General features: G+C 57.7%; 1 protein-coding gene across 3 annotated transcripts in view; it reads left to right on the plus strand.

The window, feature by feature from the left end:
* LOC111154691 (cyclin-dependent kinase 11B) overlaps nt 1-19,957 on the plus strand; it is a 31,437-nt gene that overhangs the window by 10,823 nt on the left and 657 nt on the right. Inside the window, exons 1-18 of one of the 3 annotated variants that reach the window (XM_022514530.1) lie at nt 4,553-4,647; nt 5,121-5,244; nt 5,937-6,052; nt 6,930-7,057; nt 8,078-8,216; nt 14,624-14,760; nt 15,236-15,358; nt 15,673-15,768; nt 15,854-16,012; nt 16,300-16,365; nt 16,836-17,011; nt 17,414-17,504; nt 18,386-18,507; nt 18,751-18,856; nt 19,131-19,252; nt 19,329-19,436; nt 19,514-19,630; nt 19,753-19,901. In XM_022514530.1, coding sequence (XP_022370238.1) covers nt 5,134-5,244; nt 5,937-6,052; nt 6,930-7,057; nt 8,078-8,216; nt 14,624-14,760; nt 15,236-15,358; nt 15,673-15,768; nt 15,854-16,012; nt 16,300-16,365; nt 16,836-17,011; nt 17,414-17,504; nt 18,386-18,507; nt 18,751-18,856; nt 19,131-19,252; nt 19,329-19,436; nt 19,514-19,630; nt 19,753-19,901 — 2,066 coding nt within the window. In that variant the 5' untranslated portion in view covers nt 4,553-4,647; nt 5,121-5,133. Of the gene's footprint in view, nt 1-142; nt 309-4,552; nt 4,648-5,120; nt 5,245-5,936; nt 6,053-6,929; nt 7,058-8,077; nt 8,217-14,623; nt 15,359-15,672; nt 15,769-15,853; nt 16,013-16,299; nt 16,366-16,835; nt 17,012-17,413; nt 17,505-18,385; nt 18,508-18,750; nt 18,857-19,130; nt 19,253-19,328; nt 19,437-19,513; nt 19,631-19,752; nt 19,902-19,957 lie in introns of those variants that run through there. The other 2 variants (XM_022514528.1, XM_022514529.1) reach the window with 2 other exon arrangements.

Consider the following 19,957-nt stretch of genomic DNA (forward strand, 5'->3'; position numbering starts at 1 on the left):
ATGGCCGTTCGTCATAACCTGTCCCTGCTGCTCTGTTGGACACCTTTGCTAGTGAAAGTGAGGAGGAGGGAGCCGGCGAGGGAGTGCCCCTGGGCTGCGCGGGCGGTGGGCCAAGCCCGGGCTGTAACCTCTGTCGTTGCAGCGTGGCCAGCACTGTGAAGCACGCCTCGACCACGTGGCTCAGTGTCATCGTGTTCGGCAACAGCGTCACCGGCCTGTCGGCGACCGGCACTGCGCTAGTGACGGCCGGCGTCCTGCTCTACAGCAAAGCCAAGCAGCGCCAGCAGGAGGCCATGCACAGCCTGGCTGTGGCCGCCAGCCGGACACCGGAGGACGACACGGAGCCGCTGACCCCCAAGGACCCCCGGCCACACCACTGAGCTGTGGAAGCCCCGGCAGGTGCCCGGGGCCCCGAGGTGCTGCCCACCGCTGCTGTCCTCCTCACTGACACGGACACCCAGCCCCTCATGTCAGTAGGGTGCAGGAGACCAACGGATGTGCCGCCTTCCCTGCTCCTTTCTTGAGTTCTCAGTGAAAACCACCGGGAACTTGCACAGGGATCCCAGACGCCAGCTTCCTGGGGCAGAGACCAGAGCCAGCATCTGAGCCACAGCCACGTGATGTGAAAACCCCCACCTGCTGACCCCATGATGAACACATGAGGGGCCCTGGGACCCACGCTAGCCTCTGCAGGCCCTCACCAGTACGCAGGTCCAGCTGCAGTGAGGCCAGGCCCCCATGCCTTGGCGGGGGGACGGCCACAGGTGCCAACATGCGCCACTCCCACTGCTTGATGCCAGCCGTGTGTCCCCGGGCCTGCACGTCCTTCTGCCATCTGGCGGGCTGCCGTGCTGAGACAGAAGGCCCAGGTGCCACTCCCTGGGCCAGAGGCCACAGCAGCCAGGTGACCACTAGGAGAGAGGGGAAGGGGCACAGAAGAGGGCAGGCCGGTGGGCCCTTGCCTTCCTGCCCTTCCACCCAAGGCATCCTCTGCACCCCAGAGCTGTCGGCAGCCGGTACCACTTAGGGAAAGGCCACTTATGGAAGGGAAGGTGCCCCACCCCTTTCAGGGTCTCTGCTGCACTAGGCCCCAGACCTCCTGAGGGTCCCAACTCTCACCTGTGGCTGCCCTTCATTCAGAGACCCCCGATGTGATGGCGGTGACTGCCGGTCACAGAGGTGGGGGACAGACAGGCATCTGTGGTGTTTGGCTCAGGCAAGGACATACGGACATTCCCTTTTGTTTTCTGGGCCCCTGTGTGTACCACGGGCTGTTCTGAAGGGTTCCCTAGAGGCGCTCCTGCCATCACCCCGCTGGTTGGGCCGCGCCATACCTTGTCTCCTGGACAAGGATGCTAAGGGTTTCCCTCATGAACGAGGGAGTGGGGTGCTGGGAAGAACATTTGTCGTGTTCACGGTTTTGTCACCCTGCGTTTCCGATGACAGTGGAGTTGTTGACGGAAACAGGTGGCCAGGGACAAGTGGCTTCTGGAAGGTGTGCTGTGTGACCATTAACACGGTGAACCCACAGGCTGGCTCGGCCTGGCTCTCGCCTCCCGGAGCAGACGGACCACCATGCGGGGCTTCTGAGCCCTTTGCAAGGTTCGGGCTCCGGGCCTCTGCGCTCTGCTCCTCCTCTCACATCATGGCGGGGTTCTGATCGGGGCTCTGTCCTCTGCCAGCCAGGCTTTAAGACCTCTCTGTGGTGCCACGCGTGCACACTGGGGCGCAACACGGCCGCCTGAGACCTGCCTGCCGTGACGAGTGAAGTAGCCGACAGGAGGGCCTCGGGCGCTAACAGCCCCTCTTCTGATTCCCCCTCCCTGTTGTTCAGTCCTTGGCTCCCATCATCTCTTCACTGGTTTTCCGGTTGGCATCTCAGCTGGGAAAGTGAAAACAGGCCCTCCTAAAGGTCAAATCTCTTGGAAACAAAGAGCAATAATTATGTCTTATGAACTTCTGCCTACTTGAAGAAGCGTGCCATAATGACGGGTTAAAGCCTTTAAAACTACAGCCTTTTTTCAATGCCCACATTTTCCACCAAAAATGAACGAACAAAACAAGAAACTACAACCTTTTCATGAAGCTACTTCCCGTGCCCAGTGGACAGGCAGGTGTGTGCTGGCCTGCGTGCCAAGCTCACCTGCACTGTGAAGACATTTATGAGACTTGCCCCATTTCTATCCCCTTCCCTCGCGGCTTCCCCCACAAACAACACTGAGGGGGACTCGTTGAAGGTGACTGGGGTGGCAGGATGTGCCTGGGTCTGGGAGGACCAGAGTGAAGGCACGGTGCTGTGCAAGCCGTGCCTCCCCCCTCGAGAATGTGGCTGCCGTGACCAGCAGCCAACGGGATGGGAGCGGAGGACACGTCTGCGGTCATCTTGTTGCAAGAGGATTTCGTGCCGCCTTCCTCACGGAGGTCGCCATCCCAGCGCAGCCAGATGGGCAGTGCCTGCTTCTGAGCCTCATAAGGGACCAAGCGCCCTGCGTGTCACCTGTGCCCTGTCTCCTATCACAAGTGGCTGCCTGCGGGTGCGATTTTCCAAAATCAAAAACAAAATGAAGATTTTCCTGAATTATTAGCAAATGAGGTCATTTCCAGCAAAGCTGCTTCTGAGACATTTCCTCAGAACACAAGTTGTGGGCGGCCCTGCACCGGCCCGGGGCTTACGTTCCTTCTTCCCGTGTCTGGTCTCCGTCCAGGACAGCCCTGCCAGGAGACAAAACCCGTGGCCTGTGTTGGCCATGTGTGGAATGAATGTACAGACATGGTATGTTTTTTATTAAATCTGTGTAGTCGTATTTCTAGTATGTTTTCATTGAGCCATCCCAGGATGTGCTTGGATCAACGTTGACACTTGGTGTCACCACTTCCTTGGGTCAGTTCCTCCCGTGTCCATGGTTGTCTGTGCCTTTGCAAAGAAACACTCCCAACAGGTGTCAAATCAGGTCATTTGCTCACCTACATTGATACATAGAGATGTAGTATGTCTGGCTTTCAAGGAAGCTTCCACTGAAGGGCCTAAAAAGCTTTTTTTTTTTTTTTTTAATTCCAGTAGTCATAATTTCCTGTATATCAGCATTAAAACAATCTGCCCTGGAAAGCTGAGAATGTTTTGCACAATCCAAAATGTGTCTTTAATTTGGGAAAAATACACATGGTGAATCAGAGACAGTCCCACGCAGCACAGAGAACATCTGCCACGCTGGAAATGCTTTTCCCAGAACCAGTGGGTTCTGCCTGTGAGTGGCCCCTTGGATGGGCCGGTAGGGATGACACACGCACCACGTGGCATTTTACATCTGGCTGGTGGTGTGCTTTCCCAAGGCCTCAAGTGTTTTCATGGTTTCCCTGGGTTGGAAAATCTAAACAAGGAGTTAGTGCACATGGAGGTCTTTTCTTCTGCCTTTGACCAATGTACTGAGGGCTTCATTCTTTCACAAAGTCCATACCTGCTCTGGTTGGGGCCTCTTTCTTCCCTTGGTTTAGAAATAAGAATGCCCCAGCTCCCCTAGTGAATCTGTCTCCCTCTCTCCTGGCTGAGGAGCCAAGCCCCGAGGGGAGGGTCTGCTGACCGCCTGCCGCTTGGGTGGAAAGCCTTCAACCTCGCCATCTCTGCAGAACTTACTCGTTTTCCTGAGGTTCTGATTATGGGTTTCATGGGCGCTGGATAGGTGCCCAGATTCCAAACGGAGTTGGAAACTATTATAATTGGTTAAAAAGTAGTAATAGTAACCAGAAGCGCCCGCTGTTTTAAAGATTGTAAGTAATCATCACACCCCGCAGTGCGGCTCCATCGTAGGAGCGACAGCCACATGTTTCCGGACTAAGCCCGCCATGCGCCCCCCATTCTTCTCCCAGATTTGAGGAAAATCGGTGTTCACTGGCTACTTCTAGCCCCGTCTGCAGACGTGTGAGCTGAGTGTGAACCTGCCCGGGGCGTCCCGGGTGCTGGGCTGGGGAGGGCCCGTCTCCGTGGCTTCCCCGCACGGATGTCGGCCTCCGAACCGGCTACATCGCTCTACACCGCACAGCTGGGAGCGGAGCGCGTGCGGGGCTGCGGCCTTCGCCGGGGCAGTGCTCGGGGACGGGCGCGGCGGTCAAGCCTGTTGCGGGGCCGAAGCACGATAAAGCGAACCCTGTCCGCCTGCGTTTCCCTCGGGGGCCCCTCCTGTGTCGGCGCGACGGAGCCGCGGGCGCCCGCAGTTCTCAGCACGAAGGAGAAAAGCGAAGGGAGGCCCCAGCCCCAGGAGCCCGGGGCCCGGGGCGACCGGCCCCTGTTCCACTCGCCCTCTGTGCCCGAACTGGTCGCCATAGTGTGGACGCCTACCTTCCCGCCCCCTCCCTGTCTCTGCGGCCCCCTGAAACCACGCAGGCCGGCTTGGCGCCGGAAGCCGGCGGGTCCCGGACGGGGGCTGGCGAGCGGGGCGGGGAACCGCCGCGGGAATTCCAGGACGGAAGTGACGCCAAGCCAGCGCGCCGGATGTCCTCGGTCCCGAGCCGGCGGCGGGCCCCGCCCCCGTGTGTCATCAGCCGGCGCCGACGCAGGAAGTGGCGACGCTACTGGCGCGCGCCGGGCGCTGTTTCTCCTCAGGCTCCGGGACCGGTGGCGGCGGTGGCGGCGGCAGCAGCAACGGTGCAGGGGTGAGTGGCGGAGGGCCGGAACGAGCGGCGGGCGCAGCCAGCTCCCTGACCTCTCGCGTCCGGGCGTCGCTTCCCGCCTCGTCGCCCCGCGCGGAGCTGGGGGTTGAGGCGGCGTCGGGCCCGAACCCCGGCTCGTGGCGGCTGAGCCCAGGGGGCGAGGGTCCCGGCGCCGCGGCCGTGTCGCAGCGCCCCACCCCGGCTCCCGGACCCTCCTGAGGGCCAGCCCGGTGCGCGGGGAGGACCGGGGAGCGCGCCGCGAGCTCCGCACGGAGGATCTCATGTAGCCCCCGGCGGGGCTGCCGTGAGCTCCGGCGGAAAGGTAACCGGGGGCGAGGCCGCGCCCCGGGCCGTCGGGGATGCCCCGGCGACGGCGGTGCGAGCGCGGTCGGCGCTGCCCCCGCGGGGCTGTGTCGGAGGCGGCGCGAGCCGGGGCCGGGTCGCCGCGTCCTGACGGGCCGGCCGTGCCTCCGCAGCGCCCTCACTCCAATGGGGGATGAGAAGGACTCCTGGAAGGTGAAGACGTTAGATGAGATCCTGCAGGAGAAGAAGCGGCGGAAGGAGCAGGAGGAGAAAGCGGAGATCAAACGCCTGAAAAACGTAAGCCGCGGCCCCGGTGCGTGCTTTTCCCGAGGACGCTCCGTTTCTTTGCGCTCGTTGTCCCGCTAGAGCAGCGCGTGTTCGCGCCGGTGCCGCCGGCTTCGCGCGGTCGCAGGGGAGCCCGAGCCGGGCCGAGCGCGGCGAAGACGTGCACACGCCGCGCTTCGGCCGTGTGCGGGCGGCGGGACCGCGCCGAGAGCCAGAGTCCTGGCGCGGCTGGACTCGCCCCCGCGGCGCTCGTGCGCCGGTGACACCGTGTCCGGCTCAGTCTGCCGGGAGGCCGCCTTGGGGTTAACGTTTCATCCTTCGTTCCCTTCCCGGTTTGCGTAACACGGTCCGGAGAAACCGGGCAGCTGTGCTGGGTGTCGGGCGAAGTCGGCTTCGGGGCCCCGCAGTCGCGGCTCGCGGCCGAACGGCCGGCGCAGGGCGCGTCTCGCAGCGGGTCAGGTGCGCGGACACGGCCGCTCGGTCTAGAGTCTAGTCCCTGCGGCGCCGCGCTGGCCCCGACTTCTCAGGTCAGGCCGGGGTTACGGAGTCCCTTCTGGCTGCGTGTGAGCCGGCGGGCAGGGTTTAGGGTCCCGGAGCACTGCGCGTTCAGAGCGGACGGGAGACGGGTTTCCGGCAGGCGGCAGGGTGTGACCGCCGCTGACAAGACCGTGTCTGGGGAAAATGACTCTCTGTTTGCTTCTTAGTCTGATGACCGCGATTCCAAGCGGGATTCCCTTGAGGAAGGGGAGCTGAGGGACCACCGCATGGAGATTACGATCCGGAACTCGCCGTACCGACGAGAGGACTCCATGGAAGACAGGTGGGGGCGAGGGACTCGGCGAGGACGGTCCAGGCCGCACATGCTCTTGGCTTCGAGGCTGGCTGAGTCCCGCGGCGGAGCTGGGGGCCCCTTGCGCTCTTCTCCGCATTACTTCGGGAACGTTTGTAGGTGTGACCTCAGGTTTGCCTCACAGTCGGGGCGGCCTCTGTGTGATCACTGCCCCCCTCACCCGTCTTAGGAAAGTTCAGCTGGGTGTGTGTCTCTTTTCTGGCACTCAGCCTTCAGTTAAGCTCACACCATCCACAAGCTGCATTTATTCATTTGTTTACTTATTTGTAGGGATTTTTATTTATATATTTGATTCGTTTTTGTACCCATGGTCAGCACCAAATTATCCATCATCAGAAAGTTGAAGCCAACGTAACCAGAAAGTAAGGTACAGAGACGTAGATCAGGTCTGACGGGGTTCCAGTCATACAGGCGGTTGAAGATATTGTTGAGGGACCCTTTAGGGTCATTAAGTTTTATTAAGATTGTGATACCTGTATTTTAACACCTTTACTGATACGTAAATGATAAGGTGTGTGTATGTACGTGTACACGAGTGTGCGGTTTGAGATACTTGTACATACTTGTGCAGTTATGGTCACGGTAATGAACATGTCCATCGCCCCCTAAACTTTCCTGAGACTGACTGTTCCATGTGGATGTTGATTTTTCACTTACACTCCTGATCTGAGTCTGTATTTGATAATCCGTTTTGGCTTCAGTTTAATAGTTAACAGTGCTTAAAATGATGGGTCCAGTGGAACTCCTGTGTTCTGAACGGTGCGTGTTTCTGGGGCGGAGGAGCTCCGCAGCGCCCTGACTCCCCGCGTTACTCTCGAGCGTGATGTGATGCTGTCGTGTATTTCAGAGGAGAGGAGGATGATTCTTTGGCTATCAAACCACCGCAGCAAATGTCTCGGAAAGAAAAGGCTCATCACAGGAAAGATGAAAAGAGGAAAGAGAAACGTAGGCATCGTAGCCATTCAGCAGAAGGGGGTACAGAAGTTTTTCTTATTTTTACTTTTACTTCTTTCTGGTATCATGTTCAGGTGTGGTCTGTTTCCTGTATCACAACCTGCTGATTCATCCAGAGGACGGTTGAAAGAGAAGAGAAAGTAAAATTTTAGCTGAAAGCATAAATTTATTATAGATCATTCCAAATAACTGTTTCATTTTTCTTCTGGTGTCTTTTTCTTCTTACGTTGTTGTGGGTTAGTTCATTTAAATGTAATATTATGTTAATTCAACAAATGTAGGGGATTTATATGCGTTTTTTATAGCGGTTCAGTGTTGAATTACCTGAAGAAAGATCTTTGATAAGTCCCAATGGGTTTGATCTCCCACCATTATTGAGGGCTCTTAGGGTGTTGGGGTCACGGCCCCAGCCCCCGGTTCAGGTGTCCCTGTTACGAACGCAGCTGACGAGCGCGGTCTGTCACACAAGACGGAAGTCCACCAAGGTTGAGCTCTGTCCTGGGTGATGCTGGTGGTGGTGCTTAATTACGGCACTGGCGTACAGCTGGCCCTTGAACAGCGCGGGCTGGAGCCCCGTGGTCCGCTCATCCGTGCATGTTTCCGAGTAACTGCAGGGCAGTGCCGTAAATGCACTTTCCCTTCTTGTTTTGCTGACAACAGCCTCTTGGATGTAGCTCACGCAGTTGTTAGGGTCCGGTGGGGAACACACGTGACACAGAAGACACATCGTCAGTAAAGCCTCTGGTCGGCGTGGGCTGTTCGTAGTTGAGTGCTCAGGACTCATAATTACCCTTGGGTTTCCGGCTGTGTCCGGGCCGTGTGCCCCTGCCCTGTGTTCAGGGCTCAGCTGTCATCCAGTGGTAGTTTATTTAACACAGAAAGTTGAAAGACAGGATGAAGTTGCAACTCTGTTGTGGTCACCACCTTATTTTCCCCTGATTTGGAGGCTCCGAGTCATTAATTAAAATTCTCTTCACTGTGTATTTGCAAATCATGTTTTGGGCATTGGGCCCCTTTGCGTGACACTTTGTTTCTCCTTAGGGAAGCATGCCAGAGCGAAGGAAAAGGAGCGAGAGCACGAGCGCCGGAAACGGCACCGAGAGGAGCAGGACAAGGCCCGTCGGGAGTGGGAGAGGCAGAAGAGGAGGGACATGGCCCGGGAGCACTCCAGAAGGGAGAGGTGAGTGAGCACGTCTTTAAGGAGCCCAGATGGGGCGCTCCTAGGGACAGCAGCCTGTCAAAGTGGCAGAAGAGACCATCTTGACACACAGTGACCTGGCAGCATAACACAGATGTGACACGGAAGTGGTTTGTGGGCCCAGAGTCCCAGTGCAGTGAACGTGGGGCGGTGCTTGTCAAGAGATTTGTCCTGAAGGGATTAAGTTTTGTTTTGTTTTGTTTTAAAGATTTTATTTATTTATTTGACAGAGATCACAAGTAGGCAGAGAGGCAGGCAGAGAGAGGGGGGGATGCAGGCTCCCCGCGGAGCAGAGAGCCCGATGCAGGGCTCGATCCCAGGACCCTGGGATCATGACCTGAGCCGATGGCAGAGGCTTCAACCCACTGAACCACCCAGGCGCCCCGGGATTAAGTTTTTATTGTATCCCGAAGACAGAAATAGGTGTGAATCTTTCTGAGAAAAGATCATGAAGGGAATGGAACGCTGGGTGACGGTTTCTCCGGGTGGAAGCTGCTGGGGAAGGTGCTCAGGAGCCAGGCCAGGCCAGCAGTTGCCTGAGATTCCGTGTAAGAGTGTGATGTGGACCTGAAGGAAGGGGCATTGCTGGCAGGAGCTGGGTCTGAGATAGGAATTCAGACACAAGGAATAAAGTTTGGGGGCCAAACGCCTAACAGTGGAGAGGGGAAGGAAGCTAGAGGAGGGAGAAGTGATCTTCCTATGCCTCTCAGCTGATGATGGGTAAGGAGGAGGAGGAGCTGTAAATACGTCTGAGCTTGATGCATCAGGATGGGGCACGCCCCTTGAGAGGACGGGGGGTACTGTGTTCGAGGCATGGTAGTGAGGCCCTCTTGGAGATAGACCAGTGCACGTATAGGAGTTCTGACTTAGAATCTACACCCAAGAGAAGTCTAGTTTAGGGTGATTTCTGCAGAAGTACTTACTGAGTGCGTGGTCTGTACCAAGCTCTGTTCTAGGTGGCCTAAGCCAGGAAGACTAAGGGAATACGTTGCTTGGGGTTCTCTAAAAGACTGTAGACTGCAGGCTGCACTGTAGTTCTTTCAAACAAAACAAAGGGAAATCCAAAGGCCTGGGAGCTGAGACACCAGACTCTTGGACCTTTGTCTCCAAGTACACCTCTGTGGGCTCAGATTCCCAGAGGAAAGCATCTGATTAGCCCCAGATCTGTTCATAAGGGCCAGATGTGAATAGGAGGGCCACCTCTGTCTGTTGAGGTCATTTCCAGAGAAAGCTTGGTGGCTGGCCTGCTACAAGGAAGGGAGAAGTAGGAGGGTGGATATTGCTGACATTCCCGGCAACAAAGGCCGAAGGGGTGAACTGAAGAAGGTGTGACAAGAGCCTTTGTTCTCGTGGAGGTGGTATGGGAAGGGACAAACTGAGTCTTCAGGTGAAGGTCAGAGATCACGAGGTGAGAGGAGCTTTGTGGCCAGGTTCATGGCGAGCGTGTGAATCACCCACGTTTGCCCGGCTCTGTGCTGACTCTGTTAAGGATGGGCTGACAGCACAGCTGTGCACACACAGCGGTGACCCAAGGAAGCCAAGCTTGAAAATAAAAAACGTATCAGAAGAAAAGAGCAGTGGCCGCCCTCTAGTCGGGAGACAGAGTTCACAGATTAGCACAGCATGTTACCAAACAGCAACTAAGAGGAAAAATGAGAATCCAAAGTGGCTACACTGTGTTACCCGAAATGTCCAACTTTCTCTGTCTCTCTCTCCTTTCTTTCTTTTTTTTAAGATTTTTGTTAGAGGGCCACCTGGGTCATTTAGTCGGGTGAATGTCTGCCTTCAGCCCAGGGTCCTGGGATCGAGCCCTGCGTTGGCCTCCCTGCTCAGCGGGGAGTCTGCCTCTCCCTCTGCCTGCTGCTTCCCCTGCATGTGTGCGCGCTCGCTCTCTATCTCTCACTCACTCAAATAAAGTCTTAAAAAAAAAAAAAAGATTTTGTTAGAGTGCCCTTGAAATGTGTCCAGTTTTCTTTCTTTTTTTTCTTAAGATTTTTATTTATTTATTCAACAGAGATCACAAGTAGGCAGAGAGAGGCGGGGAAGCAGGCTCCCCGCGGCACAGAGAGCCCGACGGCGGGGCTCCATCCCAGGGCCCCAAGACCACGACCCAAGCTGAAGGCGGAGGCTTTAACCCACTGAGCCACCCAGGCACCCCTGAAATATGTCCAGTTTTCAACAAAAAGTTTTGAGACATAAAAGAAATAGGAAAGTGTGACTCTGTATGAAGGAAGAAAAGCATCAGTAGAAACTGAGTGTTCCGCATTAGCAAGGAACTTGAAATGGAGCAATAGAAATTAGGCTTTCTGAAGAACGGAGAGAATTAACAAAAGATGAACAGAGCCTCAAAGATCTGTGGGACTTGGGGCGCCCGGGTGGCTCAGTGGGTTAAAGCCTCTGCCTTCAGCTCAGGTCACGATCCCAGGGTCCTGGGATCGAGCCCCACATCGGGCTCTGCTCAGCAGGGAGCCTGCCTCCCCCCCCAACCACCCGGCCCGCCTGCCTCTCTGCCTACTTGTGATCTCTGTCTGTCGAATAAATAAATAAAATCTTAAAAAAAAAAATCTGTGGGACAGCATCTGTTCTTCCCACACCCATGTAATTGGCAGTCCCAGGAGAGAAGAGGGAAGCAGCACAAAGGTGTTTCTTTAAACGATGCCTGAGAACATCCCAGATTTGATGAAAAGCATTTATCTACACATCCTAGAAGCTCGGTACCCCGGGTAGGATCCATAAAGTGGCATCACAGTGACACTGGTGAAAGCCAGAGAAAAATCTTGAAAGGAAGCAGGAGAAAAATGTACCTAGAAGGCGGGCTTCAGTGCGATTGACGGCTGACTTCTCAGAGTCAGTGGGGGCCAGGAGGCGGTGGCGTGGCAGGCCCCACTGCCGAAGGAAAGCCTGGCAACCAGGAATTTTGTATCCAGCAAAATTCTTCTTCCAAAGTGAGGGGAATAGGAAAGATAAACCAGTGGAATTCATTATTAACAAGACCTGCCTTAAATACTCAAGGAAGACCTTCATGTTGAACAGCAGAAGGTATCAAATTCAGGAAGAAGAGATGAGCACTGGAAATGGTAAAGGCTCGGGTTAACGTAACAGAATCTACAAATGTTTCTTCTCACGTCTTAATTTCCGTAAGAGACACGATTGCATGAAACAGTGATGAGTGAAATGCTGTGGTGTGACGCCGCGCGTGTGGGCTGCACAGAGAATGGGGAGGGCCCGAGCTGTTCCGCACGGGGCTCCGGCATTCCCTGGGATGAAGTAAGTCTGAGAAGATGCGCGCTGCCCATCCTGGAGCAGCCATGAAGAGAGTGACCGACTAGTGCCAACGGGACTCGGCAGGGTTTTCTCCCATCCAAGTACTAACCAGGCCCGACCCTGCTTAGCTTCCGAGATCAGACGAGATCGGGCGCGTTCAGGGTGGTATGGCCGTAGGCTTGGCAGGGTTTTCTTAAGACCCTTACTTAAACCAAAAAGACGGAAGGCATAAAACTCAAACAGTGACAGAAAGCAAATTCAACCAGATCCATAATTACATGAAATGTGGAGTGGTTTGTGTACCCCAGAGGAGAGGTTCTTCGACAGCAAAGCAAGATCCAGTATATTGTCTGTAAGGAGAACCTCTTAGTCCAGGACAAAAATAAGTCAAAAGTAAGCATACGGACAGAGACGTCCCACACCCACAGCAGCTGCGAGCCCAAGGGGCTCAGGCGAGACATCGGTTACCTGACAGAAGTCACCAGCGCTGACACGGGGCTTCCCAATGACAGAAGGGTCCGTACAGCAGAAGGGAGTGATGGTGGCAAACGTGTATGTGCCTGACCGCTCAAGGGAGAAGTGGGTCGTTCGTCAGTGCCAACTGTTGAACAGCAGAAGGTATCAAGTTCAGGAGAAGAGACGAGCACCCTCAGTGCGGTGTGTCACTGTTGGCGGAACCGCCAGAGAAAAGGATGTGAAACATCTGGAAAGCAGCCTGCACAGGCTCGGTCTCAGTGACCTTGCACACAGCGCCCCACAGCCAGCTGCAGGTACGCACTCGGAAAGGGAAGGTTGTGCCACGTGGATCCTGCGTGGGCCACAGAGCAGGTTTCAGATCTGAGAACTGAGGCCGTACAAAGTATACCCTCTTCCCACAAAGGGTTAAAGTCGAAATCAACACAAAGAAACAAACTTGAGGGAATCCTCAAATGTTTAGAAATCCCACAGTCCTTTTCTGAATAACCTATGGCCCAAATAAAAGGAAACAAAAGTGCCTGGGGGCTGAGTCGGTCAAGCTTCCGACTTGATCTCAACTCACGTCTTGGTCTCAGGGTCGTGAGTTCAGGCCCCACGTTGGGCGCCTCCCTGAACATGAAACCTACTGGAAGAAGAAAAAAATCATTTTGAACTGAATGAAAACAGAAGCAGGATGCCCAGAGTTAGTGATGCAGAAAAGGCTGTGCATGGAGTGAGACGTTTTGGCTTTTAGGCACTGATAACAGCGAAGTTGTTAGGTCAGCAGCCGAGCCTCTACCCTTAGCAGAAGAGAGAGGCAGACTCAACCCAAAGGAAGCAGAAGGAATATCCACAGGATCCCAAGCACAAAGAAACAGGCTTGTGGGGCAGGCGAGGAGCTGGCCACAGGTGGGCGCGAGGGGGCCTGTCCGGCGATGGGCGTGTTTTAGAACTGGCTCATGGTGATGGTTGCACGACTTCATAAGTTTATGAAAAATGGAATTCTCTGGTTGGGTCTCATGTTATGCTACAGCTGTTACCTCACAACAGCTTGGACTCGGGCACTTACAGAATAGTTCCTAGAATCCCAGGCTTCCGCAGCAGGGCCCTCTGATGGGCCCCAGAGTCAGCACAGGCCCGGGGACTGGACCGCGGCCTTGTTCCATTTTCGCCATTGTTCGTGCTCATTTCTGTTTGAGTATACTGGTGCTTGCTTTCTTCTTTTTCAGTGTACTGGCCTTTTTATATTTGGACATAACTGTAGGGACATGAAAGTTTACTGCAACTGGCCCCTTTGCACTGTTTGCCTGTGCTGTGGGCAGGCCGCGCGCGGTCCTTGGTGACTCAACGCCGTCATGAAGTGGCTCTTCCCCGCTGCCCTTCACATGCCACACTTGTGCCTGCTGGGCTGGCGAATCGCCTGGGGGTCCGTCTGCCACAGAATCCAGTGAGGAGGAGGGACAGGGCCCAGGCCTGCATCCACATCCTCCTCCGCACCTTCCCCAGGTGGACTCCTCCACCCCCGCTGCAGCCCCTGAAGACCTAGACCTCCGTAAAGGTGGATGTGAGCTGTGCTGCCGGCCACGCCTACAGGCCCGCCAGACCGGCGTCCGGAAGCATTGAGCTCATTGTGCCAGCATTTGCTTTCCTCCTCCTCCTCCTCTTCTTCTTCTTCTTCTTTAAAGACTCTATTCATTTATTTGACAAAGGGATCACAAGCAGGCAGAGAGGCAGGCAGAGGGAGAGGAAGGGAAGCAGGCTCCCCGCTGAGCAGAGAGCCCAATGTGGGGCTCGACCCCTGGCCCCCGAGATCATGACCCGAGCCGAAGGCAGAGGCTTTAACCCCCTGAGCCACCCAGGCGTCCCTTTCTTCTTCTTTTTTAAAGACTCAATTCATCTGAGGGGCGCCTGGGTGGCTCAGTCAGTGAAGCCTGTCTTCAGCCCAGGGCGTGATCCTGGCTTCCTGGGATCAAGCCCCACGTCGGGTTCCCTGCTTGGTGGGGAGCCTACTGGGTCCTCTCCCTCTGCCTGCTGTTCTGCTGCTTGTGCGTGAGCTCTCTCTCTCAATCTCTCAGTCTCTGTCAGATCGATAAGAATGTTTAAAAAAAAAAACTTTTAGGGGCGCCTGGGTGGCTCAGTGGGTGAAGCCTCTGCCTTCGGCTCGGGTCATGGTCCCAGGGTCCTGGGATCGAGCCCCACATCAGGCTCTCTGCTCAGCAGGGAGCCTGCTTCCCTTCCTCTCTCTGTCTGCCTCCCTGCCTACTCGTGATCTCTGTCTGTTAAGTGAATAAATAAAATCTTAAAAAAAAAAAAAAAACTTTTATTTGAGAGAGAAAGTGTACAAACGGGGATGGGGGCAGAGATAGGGAGATCAGCAGACTCTGCGCCGACCATGGAGCCTTTCGAGGGGCTCAGTCTCATGACCCCAAGGTCATGACCCGAGCCCAAATCAAGAGTCCGAGGCTCAACGACTGACCGCCCTCCCCGCACCGCTCCGGTGCCCCTTGCTTGTTCTCGCGTCTGTGAGGACGTGTGCTCGGGATATCGGTGGCTGTGAAAAAGCCCTTTATGGTTTGAATAACCTAAATGGGCGATTTTTTAATTTGAACAGAAAGCACTTGGGGTAAAAAAGGAAAACTGGAGAGAGCGTTGGCCTGTGCTCATTGCAGGGACCGCCTTGAGCAGCTGGAGAGGAAGCGGGAGCGAGAGCGGAAGATGCGCGAGCAGCAGAAGGAGCAGCGGGAGCAGAAGGAGCGGGAGCGGCGGGCAGAGGAGCGGCGCAAGGAGCGCGAGGCCCGCAGGGAAGGTGCGGGTGGGTGCGCCTTGTGGCCGGGGTGCTGCTCCCATGGGTGAGCTCAGGGCCGCACGAGTGACACTGAGGGATGAGGTGCTCCGGACGATGGCCATGCGACGCGGGGGCAGGCCGTGGGGCTCAGGAGTTGAGCTTGACTGTGTGTCCCTGGCCGAGGAAGGCCGTGGGCACTTGAGGTGTGCGGTGAGGGCGCGTGGCGGGGCCTTCCCAGGCCCGGTGCCGGGCTGCCGTGTCTGCTGCCCACACTGGCCCGGCACAGGCTTGAAGAGGCGGGTCATGGCCCCTTCCTTTCTGACCAATGGAGAGGAGTCTGGAAGGTCCTTGTGGCAGCCTCCAGCCTCTGTCGCCAGAGCTATGAGCACATGTTCTGCGTCACCACCGGCAGGGGTGCGGCTGAGACCTGACCGAGGCAGGGCCCCGCTGGAGAGGGTGCTGCCAGCCCTGCCTCCTGCTGTGTTTTGTGCCCCAGTGTCTGCACATCACCGAACGATGAGAGAAGACTATGGCGACAAAGTGAAAGGCAGCCACTGGAGTCGCAGCCCGCTGCGGCCACCCCGAGAGAGGTTCGAGCTGACAGACGGCCGGAAGCCAGGTGAGGGCGCGCGGGGCCTGCCTGCGGGCCAGCGTGACAGGGCTCTCGGCAAACGAAGACTTCACGAAAACGTGCTTTTGTTGTGCAATGAGATGGGCTGTAGGACTCCCGGAACGCGCGGTGGGACCGTCGTTAGTGTGGAGCACGTTTGTATGTGTCGGAGACCCTGTTACGGGTGTCGAGGGCGGTCTTCCCGCTCCGTGGGGGGCCGTGTGTCACCCAGGCCCCAGTCAGCCTCTGCAGGAAAGATGCTGTCGGGTCTCGTTCATGGTCAAACGCTTCCCGCGTTCAACTTTGATGGTTTGTTTCGTAAGTGAAAGAAGAGAAAACGGAGGAGCGAGACCTGCTGTCCGACCTGCAGGACGTCAGCGACAGCGAAAGGAAAACCAGCTCTGCCGAGTCCTCATCAGGTAAGCGCCGGCTCCGCGGCCACGCGGGGGTGGGGTGGGGGCCGCTCGTCCCCGCTGTGCGCTTCCAGCTGTTTTCTTCCCGCAGCGGAGTCAGGGTCAGGTTCGGAGGAGGAGGAGGAGGAGGAGGAGGAAGAGGAGGAGGAGGAGGAGGAGGAGGGGAGCAGCAGTGAAGAGTCGGAGGAAGAGGAGGAAGAGGAGGAGGAGACGGGCAGCAACTCCGAGGATGCGTCAGGACAGTCGGCCGGTGAGGAGGGCGCGGGGCTCCCACCGTCTCGTCTGGTGTTTACAGGCTGCGGAGGAATCACTGGCGCTCTCGGTTCAAAAATACCCCCAAGTGGAAAATGCTTTGGTACCTGGGGTTCCCATGAGACCCCAGAAGTGATTATTTACAGTGGTTTTTGCTTTTCATTAGCTAAAGCAGACCCTTGTTTGTGCCCGTGGAGGGTCTGAAGAGCCCTAGAAAGAGGCCAAGCCCAAGCCTGCGGGGTCCAGGCCCTGCAGGTGTGAGCAGACCCCCGCTCTGTCTTGCAGAGGAAGTGAGTGAGGACGAGATGAGTGAGGACGGAGAGCGGGAGAGCGAGAACCACGTCCTGGTCGGTGAGCGGCACCCCTGCGAGGCAGCCCTTCCCTCGGCTGCCCCTCAGCTCTGTGACCCTTTCCAAAGCCAGCAGGTCACCGTCCTGTGTGCATACCCTCGCCCGAGGCACAGGCAGCCGGCTCCCTGACAGACCCGCTGTGACCGTGGCAGGCTAGCATCCCCAAGTCCTCAGCATCCCCGTGTCTTAGACACGGCAGGGAGGCAGCAGCCGGGCTGGGCCCTCAGGGCCCCAGAGACGAGTCCCGGGTGTGCCTCCTTTGAGCCCCGGCTCTGGTCAGCGGCTCCCAGGCCCCCGGCTGAGCTGGTAAACCCCAAGACCCCAGTGCCCTCTGTCCAGAGTGGTGGGGTACACACATCTGGGGTCGCCTTTGTGGCTCTGGCATGCACTTGGTGTCCCCCCACCCCAGAGCACGAGAGGGACGATGACATTGCTTATTCCTGGTTCCACAGTTGGGTTTAACGTTTGAAGTTCCAGAGTCGCGATTTGACCGAGACTCCGGAGAAAGCGAGGAAGGGGAGGAAGACGCCGGCGAGGGCACTCCGCAGAGTAGCGCCCTGACTGAGGGCGACTTTGTGCCCGACTCTCCCGCCTTGTCGCCCATTGAACTCAAACAGGAGCTGCCCAAGTACCTCCCTGCCCTGCAGGTCAGGCGTCCCTCCACCCCAAGGCTGGCTCAGCTTGGCCGACAGTGGATAGGGCTGGGGGTTGAGAGTGGGGCCTCTGCTGTGGGCACCTGCCACTGGGGTCACCCGTGCCATGCGGGAAGGTGCCGGGGCTTTGGCGGTGTCATCCCTGGTGTTACCTTAGCGCGGAGCAGCAGACCAGGCCTGGCTCAGAAGGGTGCGCCCGGGACCAGGTGTTACGGCAGGTGGTTTTATTTCTTGACGCAGGAGCGCGTGCTCACTGAGGAGGCCGGGCGGGGGGCCGCAGCCGCACTCCCACCAGACGCATTCGGGGCAGGGCCTGCTGCCCCAGCTCCATGTGGGTGTGAGTGCGGGTGTGAGCGCGGCCGCGGCCTCTGCGTCCCACGGCCTGCTTCCTTCCAGGGTTGTCGCAGCGTGGAGGAGTTCCAGTGCCTGAACAGGATCGAGGAAGGCACTTACGGGGTGGTGTACAGAGCAAAGGACAAGAAAACAGGTGGGGGCAGTATCGCGTGGCCCCCAGGGTGGGGGGAGGGAGATGCAGGGCCGGAGCCAGGTGGCACAGAGAACCTGTCCTCGGGCAGGAAGGAATCTCTCCTGAGGAGCATTGTCCGTGGGCATACCCACCGCACTTTCTCGGGCCTGGCGTGTTTCCCCTGCACAGTCTTGCTGGTCCCACGTGGACTCTGGGAGGGAGGCAGGCAGGGCGTTCTGCTTAAGCCACAGCCGGCTTGCAGGGACTGAGATCCAAGCCCGGGCCATCCTGGCCCTTGGCACCCTCCGTGTCTAGGTCATTGAACACACAGTTCTTCCTCTCCTGGGAGTCTTCCCTGCGCAGATGCCCAGTCAACGGCCTCCCCTTACCTGGAGAGCTCCAGCTAACGACTCACGGGCCCCTGAGCCGTTGACTCCTTGATATCTGTAGAGTCCAGAGGTCAGCCTGGTTGTGGTGGCAGGTGCCTCGGCTCCAGGGAGGGGTGTGGAGTCCACTTCGAGCGCTAGCACCTGAACAGGTGCGTGAGCCATGGCCTGGAAGCTTCCCTGGCACCACATCTGGCTCTTGGAAACTCAGGGAGGCCACTTGAGATGTTTCTGTGGATGTTTCTGGGTTGGGATGTTGAGGTTTGCGGTGTCTCCTGGCAAACCACAGCAGGGACAGAGAGAATGGGAAATCCTTACCTGTTTTGGACGAAGCCAGTTTGGAAATAGGCCTCGTGTTTTGTTCAGGGTAGCAGGTTTGGGCTTTCTCTCTTGGTGCGGATGTGAGACATCCGTTAAAACAAGATTTCTCTGGGCACACGAAGCCCTTCCCGAGTCCCGGCCACGTGCGTGTGTGCGGAAGGAGGTGTCCTCAACCTGCCTCCCAACTGTTTTCAGATGAAATTGTGGCTTTGAAGCGGCTGAAGATGGAGAAGGAGAAAGAGGGCTTTCCGATCACATCTCTGAGGGAGATCAACACCATCCTTAAGGCGCAGCACCCCAACATCGTCACAGTCCGGGTAAGGCCTCCCGGGCCTGTGCCCCAAGGGCAGCCTGGGGGTCGCGCTCACCTGTGTCGTGCAAAAACGGAGTCTTGGCGGCCCCGCCACATCAGCCCCTTAAAGGTTACCACACCTAACCCTGACCCTTACCCTCACAGGTCCCTGCCGTCTGCGTGTGTCTAGGCCCCAAGAGTCAGCGGTCACGGAGCTGGGGCCTAGAGGGGACCCCAGGTGACCTGCCCGCCGGCTTTTGTCTCTCAGGAAATCGTTGTGGGCAGCAACATGGACAAGATCTACATCGTGATGAACTACGTGGAGCACGACCTCAAGAGTCTGATGGAGACCATGAAGCAGCCTTTCTTGCCAGGTGGGGCCCGCGGCACGGCAGGCACGGCCCCGAGTCACTCCTACAGGCGCGGCCCTCTGGCTGCTGGCCCCCACCGGGAGCCTCCCACCCTCGGCCGCCTGGGCTGCAGGCGGCGTCCCTGACCCTGTAACTCGGGCGCGCTCCCGCTGCACACGTGCGCGCGCCCCAGGGCCGTGCCAAGCCAGGCGCGTTCCCAGGACGGATGTGCCCCGAGGAGCCTGGTCGCTGCCGCGGCAGGCAGATGACCCAGGGCCGTGACCCCGCTGCCCTCTAGGGGAGGTGAAGACCCTGATGATCCAGCTGCTGCGCGGCGTAAAGCACCTGCACGACAACTGGATCCTGCACCGGGACCTCAAGACCTCCAACCTGCTGCTCAGCCACGCGGGCATCCTCAAGGTGGGTCCCCGCGGCTTCCCCTCGGGGCTGCCCCCACCTGGGCCTCAGTGGCCGCCACAGCCCTCGGTCCTTGCAGGTCGGGGACTTCGGGCTGGCCAGGGAATACGGGTCCCCTCTGAAGGCCTACACCCCAGTCGTGGTGACCCTGTGGTACCGTGCCCCGGAGCTGCTGCTTGGTGCCAAGGTGAGTGCCGGGGGCTGGGGGACCTGACCTGTGCTCGCCGCCCATGCAGCCCCCTGAGCGCACCCCCGGCCCCCCAGGAGTACTCCACGGCCGTGGACATGTGGTCGGTGGGCTGCATCTTTGGGGAGCTGCTGACCCAGAAGCCGCTTTTCCCTGGGAAGTCGGAAATCGATCAGATCAACAAAGTGTTTAAGGTGCGTCTGTGGCTCCTGCCTGCAAAGCGTCCCGCCTGGTTCATGCAGGCGCCTGGGCCCGGACCCTCCCCTGCAGGCTGGGGCCGTTCTGAGACCCGTCTGTCTGTCTGTCTGTCTCTCAGGACCTGGGTACCCCGAGTGAGAAGATCTGGCCTGGCTACAATGACCTCCCTGCGGTCAAGAAGATGACCTTCACCGAGTACCCCTACAACAACCTCCGCAAACGCTTTGGGGCGCTGCTGTCAGACCAGGGCTTTGACCTCATGAACAAGTGTGTGAACCTGTGGGTGCGCCCCTCCCCCATGCCCTCACCCCCACCCCTGTGCT

The sequence above is a fragment of the Enhydra lutris genome, unplaced genomic scaffold (genome assembly GCF_002288905.1).
Source record: "Enhydra lutris kenyoni isolate GAN:26980312 unplaced genomic scaffold, ASM228890v2 scaffoldscaffold38, whole genome shotgun sequence".
Taxonomy (NCBI): Eukaryota; Metazoa; Chordata; class Mammalia; order Carnivora; family Mustelidae; genus Enhydra; species Enhydra lutris.